The sequence below is a fragment of the Lemur catta genome, chromosome 1 (assembly GCF_020740605.2).
Source record: "Lemur catta isolate mLemCat1 chromosome 1, mLemCat1.pri, whole genome shotgun sequence".
NCBI lineage: Eukaryota > Metazoa > Chordata > Mammalia > Primates > Lemuridae > Lemur > Lemur catta.
Genome location: NC_059128.1, coordinates 84527146 through 84548498, shown reverse-complemented (window position 1 = coordinate 84548498; position 21353 = coordinate 84527146). Strand labels below are relative to the sequence as shown.

The window sequence follows — 21353 nt, the reverse complement described above, 5'->3', positions numbered from 1 at the left end:
TTTTTTGTAGAGACAGATCTTGCTATGTTGCCCAGGCTGGTCTCAAACTCCTGACCTCAAGCAATCCTCCCTCCTTGGCCTCCCGAAGTGCTAGGATTATAGGCGTAAGCCTCTGTGCCCGGTCTATTTTTAAGATCAAATGCCAAAAATTATGAAGGCACCTTGAAAACCATAAGCATTATTCAAATGTGAAGTGTTGTCATAACCAATGTGCCTGGGGCATTTTAAGTCACAGATTTAGGTCTTTCCATAGGTTTTAAACTTCAGCTTTGAATGTCCCAAAATAATGATTGATTTTAGCATTCACCCTGTTCTAGAAAGTTCTGCCTTTGGCCCCAGCTGTGGGTTGCAGAGCACATTGAGTCTCCTTTGATTCTGCCCCAGGCCCAGCCTGGCCTGGCCTCCGAACCTCTGGACCACTGAGGCTGCACGTGGAGTGGGGCCGTCAGAGCTGGGTGGGCTCTGCTCCTGCTGGAAGTCACCCTGGAGCTGTCTAGAGGACAATCCAGGCCCTTACCCTGCCCAGGAGAATTCTAAACTGAGCCAAATTGTCTTAGTCAAGCAAAACTCTCAGGGGCCCCATGGTTGGAGCTGGCAGGAACCTCTTAGGACTAGAGCGATTAAGAACAAAGGCTCTGGAGGCACTAAGAGCTGGGGGTCAAATTGCATTCCTGGCACCACTTGCTGGCTGTTGTACCTCACTGTGGTAACCTTCTCTGACCCTCATGTGTGCCAGTGGGGTCACAGTAGTCCTCCACAAAGGGTGGCATCAGGGTTAAGGGAGGTGAGGTACATAAATGCTGACACCTGAAAGCACCCAGGCCTCCTTCCTGCAGAGCGCTCACTTGGCCGGGTGGGAAATTCCGTGCTTCTGTGTGTTTGGCCCACGCCATGATTTACAGAGTGGGACTAGAAAGTCTAGTTCTCTGGTTTTTCTTGAGAATCAGGTGATCTAGCATCCTGGCCTGCATTCACCCATGGCCACCGCTGGCAGGAGCTGAGTGGCAGCCCCTTAGGACACTCCTGGTTGTGTCATATGCAGCCTGCTTCCGTGGCTGTCACCTGCCAGGAACTCCCGGGGCAGCTATTAGTGCAGAAACAGCTATTGAATGTCTGCAAATGGAGGCAGGCTTCGTCTGTCTTGCACCTGGGGATCTGCTAGGCTATGGGGTATTCAGGGACCTTGCCCTTTCCCCCTAGGAACCGGGAAAGCTCCCCGTGGGGAGGCAAAGTTGTGCTGCCCCTTCCCCTCAACATGTAAGGAGCGGGGGATAGGAAACCGCACTGCTTGCTCAGTGACAGCACAGGCATTCCCGTCAGGCAGGCTCACAGCCAGGTTCTGACACAAGCTGTGGGACCCCAGGCAAGTTTCTTAATCTCTCAGAGTCTGATTTCCTGATCTATAAAGTGAGGAGGACAATGCTGAGGTCAGTGTTGTTGCATGGAGTAAATGATACACATATTGTGACATGCCTGTTTTAATGCCTGGCTCAGGCTGTTTTGTATGTACCAGGTTCCTTCCAGGGACAGCCAGGAAAAAGGGTATTATAAATTGACTGCCAGGATATCATTAAAACCAGAAGCTTTGAGATATATTTAAAACTTGCAGAAAACACAGCAAACTTTTAAGCTTTGAAGTTGTCAAAAAAAAATCTATAAATGAACGCGTATGTCCTACGTCAACTTATATTTTAACTTATTTAAACTGTATTTCAGTTTTGAAACCTTTGATGTGAACAGCTTTGAACAATTTTGCATCAATTATGCTAATGAGAAACTGCAACAACAGTTTAACCTGGTAGGTGACTCTTCTGCCTTGGAACTAGTTCTCAGTCCTGCGTGTGGGTGAACGTGGAAAGAGGCACAGCGGCTCAGATTTTCACTTAAAGAGCCTCAGGCTGGGTCATTGCACCACCTTGTGGCCATGCCATGAAACCACACCGTCTCCTCTCCCTTTTCATCCTTTTTGAGCCGCCTGCCAACTTTTGAGCTTTCCTGCCTTTCTTGGGTACAGACCTTCTGTGCAGCCAGACTAGTGAGTTGCCCGAAGATTGCCCTTCCTTTTAAGCCTCTGAGTATGCACTTGCTGCCCTCTCTGCCTTAGCCCTCCTGCTTCGATTTTTTCCCCATCCTTCACCTTCACCTTCACCTTCACCTTGTAAACTCCTGCTTGTCTTTGAGAGGCAGCTGCCCTGAGAGTCTGCCCTGATAGCCCCTGCCCCTTCCTGCGTGCTTCCTCTCCCCCAGGCCCATCACGGGGAATTATCCTCATTTGCATGCATGTCTCCAAGTAGACTTGGCTGCTGGAGTATGGGAATGAGTTTCTCTCCACCCTTAATTTAAAACAAGATGGATATGGTACCTTCCTAACTACCAGTAAGATCAAAAATGTCCTCCCATGGAAACAGGAGATGGATTCTAATTTTTTTCCTGCTGGGAAAATTATTTTATTCAAAAAATTTTATTGAGTACCTATTATGTATGCCAGATACTAAGTTGAGTGCTGAAGTAGAAAGTTGAATAGGACACTTAAAAAATGTCAACTAAGTGTTACTTGTGGCTATTTTGGTGTTTTGATATTGCTATGTGTATTAAATACAATTTTATTGATTGATTGATTGATTTTGAGACAGGGTCTCGTTCTGTCACCAAGGCTGGAGTGCAGTGGCATCATCATAGCTCACTGCAACCCCAAACTCCTGAGCTCAAGCAATCCTCCTGCCTCAGCTTCCTGAGTAGCTGGGACTATAGCTGAAAACCACCATGCCTGGCTAAGTTTTCTATATTTTGTAGAGATGGAGTCTGGCTGTGTTGTTCAGGCTGGTCTTAAACTCCTGGCCTCAACTGATCCTCCCACCTTGACCTCCCAAAAGTACTAGTATTCTAGGCATGAGCCACTGAACCTGGCCTTAAATTCAACTTTAACCTCTTACATAAGTTCCCTGAATGGCAGGGACTTAATTGATTTCACTTTTGAATCCCTAACAGTGCTTATGCCTTGTTCCTAACCAGAGAGCAATGAAATTAAAAGTTGTTTGGACACCATTCTATATGTGGCTTTACCATGAAACTAGTCAAGATTGCTTCCTTTTATGTTTGGTTGCATTTCTGAAAAGCCACGAAAGCTAAAATACTGACTCATATTTTCCCTCTAGCTTCCGTCCTAAACTTTGGCTACGTTTTCATAGAAAGAATTTTGATTCTAGTTTATAATAGAAATCACTTTAAAATCCTAACAGTGACTTCAAGGAAAGGTTAAATCTTTGTTAGTGTTCAGCATTTGGGCGTTCGGTTCTCCCACACACCCCTGAGGGAAAGACAGCGTGTCGCAGAGAGCGTGGGCTTTGGGTCAAGCTGAATTGGGTTTGTCTCCGCACTACCACCTCCTCCTTTGGGACCTTGGGCTCGCTCAGCCTCAGTTTCCTTGTTTCAAAAATCAGTCATCATTATACATTGTTTGCATGTATCAAAATGTCACATGTCCCCCAAAAGTATGCACAACTATTATGTATCAATTAAAAAATGAGTCAATGATACCTGCCTAAGCTCATGAGGAGAAGACTTAACATTAAATCCTACTCAGCAAATGTTTCTTTTCTTTTCCTTGTTCCGGAATTAATCTGTGTATAAGCATTCAATTACATCCGTTTTGCAAATTTCTATTTCTTTAGCATTTGCAAGGATTTCCTGGAAGTTTAGCGTGTACAACCTCAGCTGAAGTTTATTCCCAGTGCATATCCAGCGTAACTCACCTGAAATCAGACTCTCTGTAGACCCTAGCCTCGCCCCGATGCCATGGCCCTGCCACTCCTCGATGACACACCCACCCCGGGACAACGTGCCAGACGCCCTGCGGAAAACCGCACATCAGAGGCTGCAATTCCATGTTTTCATTTTTCTCCTCTGCTGGCTCTGCCCGGCGGGGGTGCCCCCGGAGCTCGCGGTGGCCGGCTGAGAAGGGGGCGCGCCACCGTCCCCACTGGGCCTGCTTTCCCAACCCCGCGATGCTTTTTGTGGTTAGCGGTGCCACGGACCCCGCGTCCTGGCCCCGACATTCATCCCTCCTCCTCCTCCCCGTCCGCGAGTTCCCGCCACCGGAACGTGGGGCTGGTTCTGCCTGCAGTCTTGCCCTCTTCCGAGCCACCCCCAGGTCTCCTCTGACACCCCCCCCCACTCGCCCCTCAGTGGGTCCTCACTGCCCCAGGAAAAGGCCACAGGCCCTGAATTCTCGTGGGTGATCTGTGTCTGCCACTGCTGTCCCATCGCCTCCCACCACCACCGCACTTTCCAGCCTGCGGGAGGGGCGCTCGCAACCTCCCCCGCGGCCTCCGTGAGGTTCCCACTGGGATCCTCCCCGGAGGCTTCTCTCCTTGCTGCCCCTCGCCCACCCGCCACCTGCAGGCAAACGTCCCTTCAGCCTCCGGGGCGAGCCTGAGCCACGTCCTCGGGAAGCCTCCCCGTTAGCGACAAGGAGCAGGGAACAGAGATCTCCGAGCGGTGGGCCCTCCTGCGGCCCGTCCCCCCCAGCCAGCCCGCGCAGGGCCAAAGGGGCAGCTCTGTCCCCCGATAGCCACAAGCAGGCAGGGGCTCCGGGACCACACTGAGTGCCACGCGGTGCTGGTGGTGACACAGGCTGGCCCCAGCCTTAGGAGGTGGGGACCACTCAGACCAGGTGGGAGGGCGGCAGCCACACTCCCGTTAGGAACCGATCCCCCGGGGGAAGGGGGGTTACCTGTACTTCAGGCTCTTCCTGTTTAGACACGAACATTAGGAATCAATCATTTATCTATGTTTTCCAAACGCGTACGTCCTGCTCTTTGGAAGCACAGTTTAATATTGTTTTACTTTCTGTGTTAACGTTGGATTCCCAGCATGTCTTTAAACTTGAACAAGAAGAATATATGAAGGAAGATATCCCTTGGACTCTGATAGATTTTTATGATAATCAACCGGTTATTGACCTGATTGAAGCAAAAATGGGCATTTTGGAGTTACTGGATGAAGAATGCTTGGTAACTTTTTTTTTTTCAACTTCTGAGTATTAATAGATGAGCATTTTGCAAAGTGATTTTTTTAAAAATGTGCTTGTAAAGCCCTATGTGTTGCCCAACTGGTTGGGTATTAACGCTGCACAGAAGTCCATAGCAGGAAGCTCAGAGGGCCAGGTGAACCTCCCACCCCCAGCAGGTAGGCACCACCCTTGGGTAGCATGCACGCCTCTTAGGTGACACTCAGCAGGGTGGCCTTTGAGGCTGTCCCAAGCAAGGTGAATGTAGAAATGAGCTGGAAAACAGCAAGTGGCTCCACTCCAGTTGTTAATGACTCACAAGAATCAACTTTTCTTTTACATCCTGATTCTTGTGAGTCATTAGGAGGTGTAGCTGAAAAATCAACATCAGGTGATTCAAGAGAAGAGGTCCGCGGGAAGTTTCCTTACTATTATTTCCGTCTGGAAAGCTTTGAAGTTTCCCTCATGGGGCCACAGGAACAAATAACCCCCAGGAGAGTATATTAATGTTTTTGGCTTAAAGGGTGTATTTTGATGCTCAAACATGGAATTTGTTTCTCCCCCAAAGATTTATTTGTATAAAAATAATGATTATAATGGTGAGGACTTACTGGCATTTTCTCCCTAGAATTCTCAAGCCCACAGTTCTCTTCACAGATTATCCTCCCTGGTACCACTTGTGTTTCAGCCCCCGCAAGATTAAAGTGCAGGCATCAGGCCTAGCCTTCTAGAATGATCTGCTGGGGGAAGGGTGCAGAGGCCAAGGTAGCATCTAGGAAATACTTGTACCCACTCTACACAGGTATCTCCTAGTGACCGGGAGTCGCTTAGACACAATGGTGTGTTGGAGTCACTGAATTTGGCCTGAATTTAACTGATAGATTCAAAATCACCAGTATCAAGAACAAGTTTTTCAACTAGTTTAGTTCAAGAAGTGAGTTACTTAGGCAGTAAAACAAAAGAAACTGTTTTCCTGAGGGGAGTGGGTAGAGAGGAAGACATGTGGGTGCCAGTCTTTTCCCATTCAGTTGCAAATAAAGGTTGTGTTCATGTGATGGAACCCATGCTATTTTTTACTGAACCTTTAGACTTTTTTGGGAAGAAATAAAATTTGCATTTCCTTTTAGTTTAAAATGTTTTGTTCTTCTAAAAGGACATTGATATGCCCATTGAAATACCACCCCAAATATCCCATGAATATATATAATTATTATTTGTCAGTTAATATTTTTTAAAATTACCCTAAAGATTAAGATGAAGGACAGATTAATGCCTAAAGTTGCTTTTTAAAAGGGGTGGGGAGGGCCTTGAATCTACTAGAGCAGTTCATTCTAAAGTGCCAGACCATCTTGATTTCTCAGACCTTGCCTCCGTTAAACTCTAGTTTTCTTACTTGCTATTTGGTTTATTTTTATTTTCCAGTTACCTCATGGAACGGATGAAAACTGGCTTCAAAAGCTGTATAACAATTTTATCAACAAGAACCCTTTGTTTGAAAAACCTAGAATGTCAAATACGTCCTTCATCATCCAGCACTTTGCTGATAAGGTACGGGAGTGCTGTCTGCCCGGAAGGGAGCAGTTGCCAGGAGTAGGCAGCCCGGGGACGTCCTTGTAGGACACAGGCCACACTTCACATGGAGCTTTGATGAAGGAGACCTCTGTGTGTTTAACAATTCGTAATTTGTTTTTATGACAAAATATGAGTTTCAACTGTACTACTTTGAAGATAAATGTGTTAATAGACCTCATTTCTACTTTTGAATTTAGTATGAATTTATTAACCTCTTAGCAATCTATTTTCTGTGTGAAGTTGTAATCATCAGACAGCATAATTGTTTCCTGTGATGAAAGCTATATCTTTTTTTGAGGTTTTTTATCAAACTGGAATATATTTATTACAATGGCAACATAGTTTAACTCAAGATGATGGGTTTTCTAGGTGATATTTACTTTCTTCTTTATATAACCTCCTATTTTTTTTTTTACTAAACAAATGTTACTTTTATAAAAAGAAAAATTATTTTTAAAATCACATTATAGAAAGCTTAGAAAGTAGAAGGGAAAAAAATCACCACACCCACTTGCCCTGAATACACATCTCATTTGTTTTTCTTTCTTAAGGGAACTCCCACCTCCTCCCGTTTCCTGGGGCGGGGGCGTTGTTGCCCTGGTGGCCTGGCCCAGTGCCTAGTGGTAACGGGCATGGCTTGTGCGTGTCTGTCACAGAGGCTGGTGCTGCAAGTCAGAGCTGGTCATTCCTGAGTGACTGAGGGGGAGGTGGGGCAACAGTGACCTGGAACGCTGTAATCACCTTTGTGTGCTAGCAGAGTTCTGTTAAATATGGTACGATTTTAGTGCTTCCAGTTTTACAGATAGGTTCCTGAAAAGATACCTGTGAAATGAATGATGACATGTCAACTTATATTTTCTAGTTGTTCTTTATGATTTCAAGATTCTGTTCCCATGGGGAAAGGTTAAAAAAAGACCAGACTCCAAAAAAAAACACATATGGGATTTACTTCAAGAGTCTCTCTTTATAGTACGTAGTTTTGGTACATTTGAGTCTTTCACCTGCCATTTCCGAGAAGTCCCCCTTAAAAGACCTGCATGGCATTGTGGGTGGGCTGTGGACTGGTGGGAAGAAACCACATGGACTCTAGGGCTAGATTAGGTTCTCAATCTCATTAGCCAAGGAAATAAAATCATATTGAAAGCATGGCAGCAACTCAGTGCATCTTTCCCTGGTCCCAGAGTCCCCAACAGAGGCACCCAGCTGCCTATGACAGACACTGTCCCCACAGATGATCTCCCTGGACCAGGAAGCCTCTATATTTCCTGCCTTTGCCTGTTTATAGCAGTGGCTCACACCACCATTCTGGGAGAATTTGTACAACAACCCACGTACTACGTTCACAGGGAAGTGTTTATAAAAGCATTCCTGGTTCTTAGCCTACTAGCAAGGACACTTCCTCACCCAAGGGGATGAAGCAGCGGCCATGCCCAGGGGACCCTCTCTGCCTCCAGATTCTAGCACCCCCCAAAATCCTGTTTGCTCATTGTCAATTTTTAAAAATTAATTTTTAATATATTTTTTAATTTATGAAAAATATATGTCGCATATTAAAATACTCAGCCCAAGGGCATAAATTATGGGGGTTTGGAAAGTTTAAGCAGCCATGTTGGATATGTTGTTGTTTGAGGGATTCAAGAAGCCGTACTAATCAGAAAGGGCAGTGTGGAGAGTGTTTCTAAGCCAAATTCCGGCAGTGCAAATGTTTACCCACTCTAAACCTGACGCTGAGGACTTGGTGGCCCTCCAAAGCGTGGTGGGTCAGCTGGTCAGTTTTTTCTTTCTTTTCTACCATATTAATGCTGATTTAGGAAAACTTTTATTTGAACTCAATGAACACCACTGAGCTTTTTCTTCCTTCCGGTGGCTTCAAAACCCAAGGGGGCCCTAAGTCAGGTCTGCCTGTATGAACTGCACACACTGCAGGGAACGACTGGTCACCTGTGGCCAGAGGGAACTCACAGGTGAGTGTGGAGCCGTCAGCAGGCAGTGGGAGGCCTGGCTCTGTGGCAGAGGACTCATTCCCAGCTTTCCAAGCTTATATATATTTGGGCTGCTGTGACAAACAGAAACCGAATCTCTTTTTGTAAGATTGCCTTTATAGCCTCTTTATTAATCTTCCTTAAAAAAGAATGAAACTTGTGCTTCGATGCTGCCTGCTTTGGTCTCTTTGGAAATAATTAATTCCTTTCTCTGTACAGGTAGAGTATAAATGCGAAGGTTTCCTTGAGAAGAACAGAGACACTGTCTATGACATGCTGGTTGAGGTCCTGAGAGCAAGCAAGGTGTGTAAAGTCCTGAGGGGTCATTAACGTTATTCATTATGTAATTGACCTGGATCTGGGTGTGTGTCAGGAAAGACTAATAAGTGTGTGTGTGTGTGTGTGTGTGTGTGTGTGTGTGTGTGTGTGTGTGTGTGTGTACTGACTGGGCAGTGGTCAGGTATACCTGATAGATACAAAAAAATTACCATTTTGGAATTGGACTAGAATATGTTTCTAGCATCTGAAAGCACTGTAAACCTCCACTATATGCTAAATCAGAAATCGAATGGCAGATGACAGAGAGGAAGGACAGCTAATGCAACCATTGAAGAATCACAATTCACATTTTATACATTCATTCACACATATTTACATAGCACCTATCATGCACCAGGCACTGTCTTGAGTTTTGGGGATATATCAGTGAACAAGGCTAAAAGGTTCCTTCCCTTGTGGAGCTCACATTCTAGAGAAAGTAACATACCTTAAACACGTAAACAAGCAGTATTAGGTAGTGGTAAATTCTCCACGAAAACCTAAACAAGACGGAGACGGAGGGACATAGGGAAAGGTGAGCTGCTTTGGATGTGTAAGGCCCTTGAATCCACAGTTCTATACGATGAACAGTGTCACCAAAAGAATGATTTGTGGCTTTTTCTTTTCCACCTTATTTAATTTAAAAAACCTAATTTTTTTGTACATTAGCCTTCATTTTTGTGATGATTTGGGTGTCATATTTATTTTCTCTCTTTTAAAAGATCCCAGTCCTTTATTGATGTTCAGGTTGTTTGACAATTTCCCAAATTGAGCATGGGCACTTGCACTAATCATCATAAATAAATCCCAGGCTGTGACAAATTCGGTTATTAAAACCGATCTGTGGATAGAGCATTCAATGTCAAAATGGCCTACTTCTTGTGTATAAAATTAGTTGACTTAATTTACCAGTTATGTACACAGCCCCAAGCTTATCCTGGGGTCCATTCTGGAAGGTGAAGGCAGATCTTGCCGAAACACAGATGGGTCTCTCCACTGAGCGCACATGCTCACGGAATTTCCGATTCATTCGTTCCCCGGGGCATACAAGGCTGCATTCTGCAGTGTTCTGCCTTGAAGGACGTTATCAGTGTCTGGTTTAAAAGAACAAAATGTGAGGTTCACTGTGAGGAAAGATAAGACATCTAAAGAAATAACTGATGCAAGGCAGCAAATAAAAAGTGTCTTAGAAGAAATGCGAATAAAACATGAAGACAGTTCCAAGAAGTTGGGGTTAATTTCTTCATTGCGAAGGGGATGGGGCTGGAAAACATTTTAACAGAACCTTGATTCATGAGGAGGGTTTGGATCTGCAGGGATGAGAATGTGGCGTAGCGGGGAGATTCCGGTGGAGACAGTATCAGCCAAGGCGGGAGGTGGGAATAGAAGATGTTTCCACTTTTCTGACGCTTAGAGCGATGCCCACATACAGACACTCACAGTTTTTCTCGCTGTTCCCATTCCTGGGAAAGAAGCCATGGGCCATCCCTAGTGAATAATTGAGATTTGGCTGTGGATATTGGCTGAGATTGTTACTTTACCTCCTACTCATTTAGACAGGTTGTTGTGACTGTTTATTTGGTTTGCACCAGTGAGGACTGTGGGCAGTCGCTTTTGGGCATTGACATCCTCTCTGTTCCTTCCAGTTTCATCTCTGTGCCAGCTTTTTTCAAGAAAATCCAGTTCCTTCTCCTTTCAGTGCAATGATCACTGTTAAATCTGCAAAGCAAGTTATCAAGCCAAACAGCAAGCATTTCCGGACCACAGTTGGGAGCAAGGTACTGAAAAGGTGTCTGCAGGGAAGGGGAGCAGAGGCAGGGCCAAGCGGGGAACCAGGTACTTGGAGGGGTACTTGGAGGACCCACCACCCAGGCCTGGGCCTCTTCAAATCTGATATACACACAGATGCAGAAAGGTCATCCTCATCATACCATGGCCTAGAAGGCAGTACGTACCTAAGCAAACCACACTTTTGCACAATAACTTGATTGACTAAGTTCTCTGCTATTTGAGAGTGTTGGACAAAGTAGTGTTCCATCCAGAACAGTAGGACACGCTAAAAAACCACAGCTATGGAGCAAATACTTTCATATGTTTATGCATGAGGTTAACTTTTCTTCTAACTGAGTAACTTAGCAAGGTTGGACTTCTTTCTACCTTGATCTAGGCAGTAAATTATTTCAGAGCAACATTTGATCTCTGGCCTTGTTTCTAGTTCCGCAGCTCTCTCTACTTGCTTATGGAGACCCTCAATGCAACGACACCCCACTACGTCCGATGCATCAAGCCAAATGATGAGAAATTACCCTTCGAGTAAGTGCTGTTACGAAACAGAGAGTGAAACCGCTGGGGAAGCAGGTTGTGTCATGATGTTGGAGAATTTGCTTATAATTGTTGGTTTTTTAATGATTCAGAACAGCACTGTTCTTTAAACAGAATGTTGGCACAGCCCCTCTGGCTAAGCCACCCCATCTGCAGGGCTAAGCAAAGGGGCTAGATTTGAAAGAATGGTCTACGCTAAAGCTCGTGCCACTGAGACAGCCAGAAACTTCTACTTGATTATAAGAAGAATTTGTGTGTGAAGAAAGGCCACAGAGGATGAGACGATTTGTCCTCACACTTGGCATAAGTCATTAGGCTTGTTCTTGGGGTCCCCAGGGAGGAGACCTGAAACCCACAAGTGTGCGGTGTGGAGAGTCCCTCTCAGCTCACTAGAGCCAGCAGAGGTACCTACAGGGGATGAGCTGTCTATGGAGGTGGCAGATGGGTCTGTGGGTCACCAGAAGGGTCAGAGCTAAGCCAGAGGACCCCCTGTTGAGTGTTTTATAAAGGAAATTCAACCATCAAATGGGTGCTTAGGCCAAGTAAGCTTGCAGTTTCCTTCCACCTGGCTGTCATCTGAAGCTCCACCCAAAGGCCATTCCCTGCCACCTCCATCGGGGACACATGCTCCTTTCTCCATATCCCACTGCCGCCCTCTGGACTGTTTCACAGAGGTGCCATTTTCCTTGGACATTCCACAGACATTCGTTAAGGATCTGCCGTGTGCCCGGTGCGGGGATCACAGGGTTGATCCTCCTGGCCAGGGGTTCGCAGTCCAGACGATCTGCTATACCAGCCTATGGGCATCTTTAGCAACGGTGGTGCCTTAGCACATTATCAAATCGTCTTCCTTAAGGTTTGACTCCAAAAGAATTGTTCAGCAGCTGCGAGCCTGCGGTGTTTTAGAAACGATTCGCATTGGTGCACAGAGCTACCCTTCCAGGTATGTTGTCAGTCCTCGTTTTGGGGAAAAAAACGTCTAACTTCAGGGCTGTGCAAAGAACCAGGGATTGTGGCTGCTGTAGTTTATATCACATGCTTTTGGCTTTGTATGGTGCCCCCAAGATTTTTCCCCCTGTGGGAAGGCCAGAAGGTGAGAAATAGGCTATGCGGGAGACAGAGGCTGCCACCATCACCCTGTCACCCTACTGCAGCCGCTGGTGAGGGGTCTGCCACCTCCCCAGCCTGCAGGGAAAGATCACTGAGGGGGAGGAAGAGGGTGATTGCTGGGCAGAGCGTCAACAAAAACAGTCGAGGGAGCAGACAGGTGTGCTCAGGTGGTGTTGGTGGGGCCCCGGGGAGGGGACCGAAGGTCAGTGCCATCACTGCCAGGACAGACTCCACCCCCCCACCCTCACGACTACAGTGGCAGGTAAGGCAGTGGAGTCCCCAGACACACCTGGCTCAGGTCCCACCTTGATTTTCCAGGTGGACATACATCGAGTTCTACAGTCGCTACGGCATCCTCATGACCAAGCAGGAACTGTCCCTCAGTGACAAAAAGGAGATGTGCAAGGTGGTTTTGCACAGGCTCATTCAGGTCAGCCTTCCTCTGCCCTGGAACAGGGGCTCGTTCCGAGAAGCCCATCTCTCGAGCGTTTCTGCACCTGTGCCTCCGAGTCTCGGGACCACAGCATCACGAATGCCTGAGAAGAAGAGCGTGCCCCAGCCTTTGCACACGAGGGAGACCTGGGCAGGCACGCTCACTGGGGCACGTGATCTCCTGACAGCAGGAGTCCCCTCTGGGGACCCAGATGCCAGTCCCGGCCTCCCCCAGTGTCCTCCCGTCCTACGTTGTTCACCCACAGTCCCATCCCTTCTCCCATGGGCCTGGCTTATGGGACGTGGTCAGCGGAGCCGGTGGCCAAGCAAGTGGGCCCCAGACGTGGTGCTCAGTGTGGGTGGGGATTACTGTGGCAGTGATGAGCCGTGACGGAAGGAGACAGGGAGTTGTGATGTCCAGCAGAGGGGATGGCAGGAGAACCCAAAATGAAGACAGAAAACCACACTTTCCAGGTTCTTCCATGCCTGTGTGGAAACGAGAGCAGCTGAAGTTCTCCAGCCACCATTGAGAACCACTGGGAGCACGCACACCCCCCCACCCCCTGAGGATTCCTCCCCCCAAGTTCCTTTCCTTCCTCCAAGGTGGCTTTAAATAAGCCACTCAGAGTATACATTTCTAGATCACAAACAGAATTTTTCTGCTTTATGTCAAAGAAACGATATGTCAAAATAATGCTCTTGGCATCTTTGAGTCTTTGAAAGTCTTTCCCAAATACTACAGAAAATCTGAGAGGTTTTAATTCTGAGTGTATTGTTTTTCTCTTCCAGGATTCTAATCAGTACCAGTTTGGTAAAACCAAAATTTTCTTCAGAGCAGGACAAGTGGCTTATTTAGAGAAGCTCCGGTTGGATAAACTGAGGCAGAGTTGTATCATGATACAGAAGCACATCCGTGGCTGGCTCCAGAGGAGAAAATTCCTCCGAGAGAGACGAGCCGCGGTGACAATCCAGCAGTACTTCCGGGGCCAGCAGACCGTGAGGTGGGTTGGAATCGAGGCAACGTGGGATTTAGGGCTTATAGCGCTGAGCATCTCCGAGGGAGGACCTGTCAGGGACAAGGGCCTTTTCCTGCAATGTGACATGTGTGTGACTCTTGAGGCCACCAGCCGTGAGGCGGGCAGGGTGTTTCCCTCGGGGGCAGGTCCTGCGCACTCTGCCTGGAGGCCTGCGTGGCAGACTTGACGAGCAGGGCCCTGAGGGAGGGAATCTGGCCCCACTTCCTTCTCGTCCACTCCTGCCCTGGTCAGGCCCATGTCATCGCCTGCCTTACGCTCTGACAGTACAGCGCTCCACCTGCCACCTCTGTCCCCTCGTCCCACGTCAGGGCCTGACTGAGCCATGGCCCTGCTCTGCCTTTAGTTCCTGTCCAGGCCCCCATTTCCTGCAGAGCAGCATTCAGTCTCTGATGTGGTCAGAGCCCTCCGTGGCCTGGGTGCACTTAGGAGAACGGAAGCTCCGTGAGGCAGGGACCCTGTCGTCTGGTCCCCATTGTGTCCAAACCTAGACCTAGCAAGAAATATATTTGTTAAAATACCAAATGGTCCCCATCTGTTCTTCCAACCTCAGCGATTATTAATTTTCTTCCACGCATCCTGTATTCTGGCGATTCAAGACAAATTCCCCCTCCTTGACTGTCTCGGGCGCTGCCAGGCCCCTGTGCCTTCACGCACGCCGGCCCTCGGCCTGAAATGCCATCTCCAGCCTTCACTGTGACGGGAACCCTCCTTCCCAGCAAGGCTGGCTCGTTTGTCAGCTCTCCCCAGGCAGAAGGAGTGTTCTTTTCCCTGCACTGTCACATACAGATCTCGTCAGTAGTTATTTTATTTTTCCTCCTTCTTGGCCATTTATAAGTCCGTCTGCTGCAGGAGATCATAAACTCCAAAGGCAAGAACGTGGTCTTCACCTCTAGTCTTTTAGACAGGGGTTGGCGAACTTCTTCTGTAAAGAGCCAGCTAATAATTACTTGAGGATCTGGGGGCCTTGAGTCTCTGTCGTAGCTATTCAATTCAATTCTGCGTGAAAGTGCCACGGGCAGTATGTAAATAACAGGGACAGGTGTGTTCCAGTAAAACCTGGCAATGACAGGGAGCAGCCGGACTTGGCCCTCGGGCCTCAGTTTTCCAACGCCTGGTCAAGAGCCTCCAGTGTGATTTTTTACTGTGGGATGAATGAGCTAGTGCAAGGCCATGCACACTGTCATCGTCACAGTCTCTCTGGGTGCGTGAGTGGACTTGGATCGATCGGCCCGAGTAGAAAGAGCATAAAAGTTCCCGCGTGATCCCTCAGGGCCCATAACGGGTCCACATTCAGAGCAGGGTAGAGAGCAGAGGTAACCGACCGAGCAGCATTAGAACGCACCACTTACCTGCAAAACATTAGAGCATTCCTTACTGGACAGGCGCCACCCAAGCTTGCAGTCCTGTGATGAAGTCGATGCTCTGTGGATAACAGATCCAATCTTCCTTGTTTTTAACAAGGAAAGCTATTACTGCAACAGCCTTAAAGGAGGCGTGGGCAGCCATAGTCATCCAGAAGCACTGCCGCGGGTATCTTGTGCGCAGCCTGTACCGGCTGATCCGCGTGGCCACCGTCACCATCCAGGCCTACACCCGTGGACTCCTGGCGAGGAGGGCCTATCGGAAGGTACGGCGCAGATCTCCATGCTGAGGGGAGGAGGGATGGGCCTGCCTCACTGAGAACCAAACAGGGCCCAGGAAAGACCCCACCATGGGAAACCTCAGGGGTCCGTGCAGAGCACCAGCCCAGCCAGAAAGGTGATTCCAGGGGGAGTTCACCCAAACATCCAAAAACGTGCTGTTCAGGTTTTTAGCTTTAAAGTATCTTTGGAGAACTTTGTTTTTATTTTTTTCATCCATAGTGACCCAGTTAATCTGAGACCAAATTTTTGTCCTACTCTGCCCCCTTCGCAGCTGCTCATGGAACCAATAGTGTGCCCCTAATGTTGAGGCGACCACTTAATCACTGTCCTCCTCTTTGAAAAGAGAGAAAATTTTGTTTCTGCCACTGGGTTAGCCATAGGGAGCGCATCATTGCGCCTCTCTGGGTCTGGAGCTGCTCCCTCCGAAAGTGCCATCCCGTTGTGCGTTGTACCAGGCAGTGCTGGAGAAGTCTTGCATGGGTCATGTACACCACTTTTTCACTTTCATATTATGTTGAAATTTTGTTTCTATGGGTTTGGAGTGGCCAGCCTGTCCGGCTGTGAGCCCATCCGGCTGTGAGAGCTCTCTACGGTCTGTGGGCTGGCGGTGTGCTGATCTTTTAAAGTTTCTTTTCCTGCTCAATCCCCACTTTTTGGTGAAGTTTCTGTTAGGTCCTTTGGGTGTACATCCTGCGGCGTATTGGCTTAAATGGTGCTCTCCTCCGATGGGGTCTGTCTGGGGCTGACTGGGAGAAAGAGAAACCAACAGTGTAACTGTTTTAATACTCATATTGACAAGTGTCTTTTTAAAATAAAGAACCAGTACCTCCAAAAAACAAAGAAAGGTACAGAAAAAGCACAAAAAAAATGTGCTTTCTAGGGACATGGGTTTCCTAGGACTAGTGCTATTTTTCACAGACAGTGTTGAGATCATTTTTCTGCATAAAACCTTCATGGAAAGCATGGGATTCTGGTCTGAGAGTGTCTGTTCGTACATGCCTCCTACAGGTAGGATTTGGTTATTGTTTCAAAAGTCTAGTTGTACTAGGGCTCTGTGGGTTGATGATAAGAAATTCATATTTTATACTGTGATAATTGCATCTCCCAACTTTGGAGGAGTTGGTGAGACAAGCAGCTGAGATCCAGTTTACATTTCTATGTAACAGAAACAAGATTTCTAAAACAAAATGTTATTTTAAAGATGCTAGAGGAACACAAGGCTGTGATCCTTCAGAAATACGCACGGGCGTGGCTGGCCAGACGCAGATTTCAGAGTATCCGACGATTTGTGCTCAACATTCAGCTTACTTACAGGGTCCAGCGTCTGCAGAAGAAGCTGGAAGATCAGGTCAGTGTTCACGATACGTCTTTTATATATACTTTTTCTAACATGGATTTATTTTGTTCTGGATCAGTTCCTTAGCTATGCTATAAAGACTTATGCCCGTGTTCAAACATGGAGATTCAATTTACAATTTACATCAACCACCTGAGCTAGAAACAGAAGCGCACTGTAAAGGGTTGCTGCATGTGGTTGTATAGGTTGTACACTGCACAAGTGCACCTGCCTGAGAAGACAAGTGATCTTGAAATCCAGCCTGGCTCCCTGTGCCGGGACACATGTGCCTGTGTGAAGCTGTGCTGCCTTGAGGCAGGGGTGCCTTTTTCTGATTTGCCCAAAGACACTGCATGTGCCAAGCATGCTCCCTCAGGACAGCAGCTCAGAGAAGCTGCTGTTTTCTAATTTGCCCGTAGGTGCCACAGGGTATAGTTGAAGATTCCCCGTGCCATTCCCACCGGTAGGAAAACAAAATTCCATGTGCTCTCAGACAGTGGCGAGGGCTATGGAACATGCAGGGTCCAGATCTATAAAAGTCGCTCCTGGGCCTGTCTCAAATAATAATGACATTCTCCTAAGGTGAATTTTAAACTTAGCCCTAAGCTATACCATAGAGGTCCTTAATGAATAGATGAAGATGTAAACAAATACCCTTGAGGTTTTGTGGCAGTTTTCTGTCAGTATGCTGTTGTGTATCCGGTCTGCATGTTATACAGCTTGCGCAGAACAGCACTTAAAAATAGGCCGGGCGTGGTGGCTCATGCCTGTAATCCTAGCACTCTGGGAGGCTGAGGCAGGTGGATCGCTCGAGGTCAGGAGTTCAAGACCAGCCTGAGCAAGAGCGAGATCCCGTCTCTACTGAAAAAATAGAAAGAAATTATCTGGCCAACTAAAAATATATATAGAAAAAATTAGCCGGGCATGGTGGCGCATGCCTGTAGTCCCAGCTACTCAGAAGGCTGAGGCAGGAGGATCACTTGAGCCCAGGAGTCTGAGGTTGCTGTGAGCTAGGCTGATGCCACAGCACTCACTCTAGCCGGGCAACAGAGCGAGACTCTGTCTCAAAAAAAAAAAAAAATGGCCATGGCCCACCGGGAACAGTGCCTGGTGGAGTCCCGACACTGCCTGAGCTCCGTCCGTCCTGGGTGCATTAGTCTGCTGGGGCTGCTGTAACCAAGTACTACAGACTGGGCGGCAGAAACAACAGACATTTCTTGCCTCACAGTTCTGGAGGCTAGAAGTCTCAAACCAAGGTATTGGCATGGCTGGTTTCTTCTGAGGCCTCTGTCTTTGGCCTGTAGCTGCCCATCTTATCCTTGTGTCTTCACACGGCCTTCCCTCTCTGCCTAATCTCCTCTTCTTATAAGGACACCAATCATATGGGAGTAAGGCTCACCCTAACGGCCTCATTTTACCTTAAGTGCCTCTTTAGAGGCCCTGAAGAGGTACAGGAGTGAGGACCTCAACATAGGAATTTCGGGTGGATGTAATTTAGCCCATAACCCCAGGGCTGTCCCAGAGCTCTGGAATTGGACAAGTCCAACACTGAAGAGCCACCAGCTCGGGAAGACAATTACCTGACAAGACCTGCCACACCAGTGTCACTGTGGTGAAGACGCTCATCAATGCCAGCGCAGTGACACACATGGTCGGTGTAAACACACCGCAGATAGATGCCGAGTTAAAGGTCATGAGAAGAAAATCACTATGAGAAACATCTTTATTTGGGGTGAACCTCTAACCGTCTGGATTTTCTTTTCTCTAGAACAAAGAGAACCATGGGCTGGTAGAGAAGTTGACCAGCCTGGCTGCTCTTCGCGCCGGTGACGTGGAAAAGATTCAGAAGCTGGAGGCAGAGCTGGAAAGAGCAGCCGCCCACAGGCTGAATTACGAGGAGAAGGCGAGGCGATACCGGGGTGCTATGGAAGAGGTCAGCTGTTGGCTCGCGGATGTGGCCACGCACGTGACTCCTTCCCTGGAACAGACGGGCATTGCAAGCTTCTCCTGTGCGGTGGATTTCTGCAGAGCAAAGCAGATCTTGCTGTCGACTTCCGTGCCCAAAGGGAGCCTGCCTTATAGGGGGAGGGAGGTGGGAGGACTAGAGTCCAGGCAAGGAGGAGGAGGTTCATGCTTAGAGAAGTGCAACACAGGTTTTCTCTTTCTTCCAACTTTTGCAAAGTGATGAAAGGCCCAAGCAGGAGCCCTGGCTGGCCGCTTCCCTCTCTTGTAGGATGACCTTGGTCCCCTGTCACTTGTCCATCAAGTCTGTGCCCTACAGACATCTTCCTTGAACAGAGATGCAGAGCTCAGGGAAGGTTTTCATCTTCCCTGATAAAGTGTGGTGAAAAGAGCAGTAGATGTAAAAACCGGACGTCCTAGACTCCAAATGTGTCTTTGCTACTGTCCGGCTGGGCAGCCTTGGCCAAGTGGCTTACCCTCTCTGAACATTAGTTTCCTCATATGTAAGATGGGAATAAAAAGGGACTGACAGAGTTGTTGTGAGGGTAAAACTGTCAGGCGAAGTAACTTAGCCAGATGCCAATCACAAGGCCCAGCAACGCATGAGCCAGCATGTTCGAAGGAGGTGTCTTTTTTACCATCCGCCCTCCTGCACTTTCCAAAGTCCTAGTGCCCCCCATGCCCTGCTGCTCGGGTGCACCAACACTGCTGCCGCAGCCATTACCGGCACTGCCAGTCACCAACCGTCAGCACCACGGGCCCCACTGCCAGCCCAACAGGCACTTTACCAAGAGAAACTGATATAGTAGAAATTCTTGTGTTCACACACCCTTCCTGTGCCATCACAATCTCAGAGCACAAGCTTTATGTCATAAATTAAGTAATTCTAGCATGTTAAGCATAAAATAAATCCCCCTGGCTATGGAGAAGCTCAAGAAAAGGATAGAGGCGTTCCTTGACCTTGAGGAGACCTTGGATTTGGTCCTTTCTCCTCGGTTTCAGCCGTTGCTGGGCCAGGTTGGGAATAGCGTCCGCTTTGAGGTCACATTGAGCCCCTGCACGTGAAGCTCATTGCAGTGTCTTGGGCTGGTGCTGGCTGGTGTCTGTGAACAGGAGCTGAGCGGGAACAAAACCCCTAATTTAAAATATACTGCTTTTCGCCGAGAGAGGCAATGGTGACAAACTTGAAAGGAGGTTTTCAAAAAAGTTTTCCCCCCCTTCCCTTTGCTAGAAACTGGCAAAGCTTCAGAAGCACAATTCAGAACTGGAAACACAGAAAGAGCAAGCACAGCTGAAGCTTCAGCGGAAGACTGAAGAGCTGAAAGGTAAAGCTCGAGCTGGCTGGGAAACCCGGACGTTCACTGCTCTAGCCGTTCGATGCGCCGTATCGGCGTGACCAGTCTTACAATCAGGGGTCTCTGGTGTATACCTAGTGCAGTGAGAAAATATTTGCCCCACAGGGAATAACTGTTTTAAACTGGGGTGACTCTACCTTATGGATTCGTCTGTTTCATTTCCGTCTTCTGTCGGTACAGCACAGCAATCGCTGTCTGTGCCGCAGAACCTCCTGGGCCCTTTGCAAAGTAGAAATAGCTGCACTGTGAGCCTGGAGCTTTTGCATCAGGAAGAGTGTGCGTGTGTGTGTGTGTGTGTGTGTGTGTGTGTGCATGTGTGCATGGGTGTGTCTGCGTGTTGGTGTGGCAGGGGAGGTTCAGACATCTGTATGTTTTAAAAACCCTTGTGGTGATTCTGATGTATAGTCAGGGCAATGCTGCGGTAATGTCTGTTGCTTGCCAATTTCAGATGTCTCAGAGTTACTTAGTCTGAGTGGCGCCCATGTCCTCTGCCGCTGTCCCGCCCTGAATGAAGGGCAGACCCTGGAACCAGCGGGTTTCACTTTCCTTCAGGGGTGTGGAGCGGCTGCCTCGGCCTGGCTCTGTCCTCAGCCTAGCTCGATCCCAGCTCAGATTTGGATCGAGAACACTGTCCAAATCCCAGAAATGCCAACAGGAACACGAGCCTGGTGACTAGATAGTTTACGTCACCACACTCGACGATCGTGTCTGGGGATCTTTTCCTTGAGCTGCAACGTGGGGACAGCAGGGGCACCAGGGTTCAGGCCTGGGGTCTCCCACACAGCAGGCCCAGCAGGTGGCAGATATGACAGGCCCCGGAGGGGCACAGAGCCCTGGGCGGTCAGGGCAGAGTGAGAAGCACGGGTTGGTGACGAGTCTAAGCTGGAGGGGCAGGAGGGCTGTCCAGATGCCGACAAGGAGCAAGGTGTGTCCTCCCAGTCTCTATGGGACAGATGCTGTGGGCATCGGAGCCCGCTAAGTGTCAGGGGTGAACAGAAGGGGGTCAGGAGCACACCTTTAACCTGAGTTAGGGAAGGGCTCCCCCACCTCCACCCTTTTTATTACAATACACACCTCTTGGTTGGTTGTTTTGGGTGTTTTCCCCCCTAACTTCAAGTGGAATTTCCCACTGGAACGTTTAAATTCCCAGAAATGTAACCTGAAAATTACATAGTTGACACCATTAACATGTTGGGGTAGGTAAGTTTATATCCCTTCTAAAAAGTCCATGAAAACTTTCAAAGCCAGCACTTAACAAACGGCTTATCCCATGGGT

At 48.1% G+C, this 21353-nt stretch overlaps 1 protein-coding gene across 4 annotated transcripts in view; it reads left to right on the top strand.

The window, feature by feature from the left end:
- MYO5C (myosin VC) overlaps positions 1-21353 on the top strand; it is an 88256-nt gene that overhangs the window by 33554 nt on the left and 33349 nt on the right. For all 4 annotated transcript variants that reach the window (XM_045529482.1, XM_045529475.1, XM_045529466.1 and 1 more), the window contains exons 11-23: positions 1717-1798; positions 4872-5012; positions 6431-6556; positions 8782-8865; positions 10527-10658; positions 11096-11193; positions 12059-12145; positions 12631-12742; positions 13534-13745; positions 15243-15408; positions 16626-16772; positions 18529-18693; positions 19954-20047. In XM_045529482.1, the coding sequence (XP_045385438.1) occupies positions 1717-1798; positions 4872-5012; positions 6431-6556; positions 8782-8865; positions 10527-10658; positions 11096-11193; positions 12059-12145; positions 12631-12742; positions 13534-13745; positions 15243-15408; positions 16626-16772; positions 18529-18693; positions 19954-20047 (1646 nt within the window). The remainder of the gene's footprint in view (positions 1-1716; positions 1799-4871; positions 5013-6430; positions 6557-8781; positions 8866-10526; positions 10659-11095; positions 11194-12058; positions 12146-12630; positions 12743-13533; positions 13746-15242; positions 15409-16625; positions 16773-18528; positions 18694-19953; positions 20048-21353) is intronic.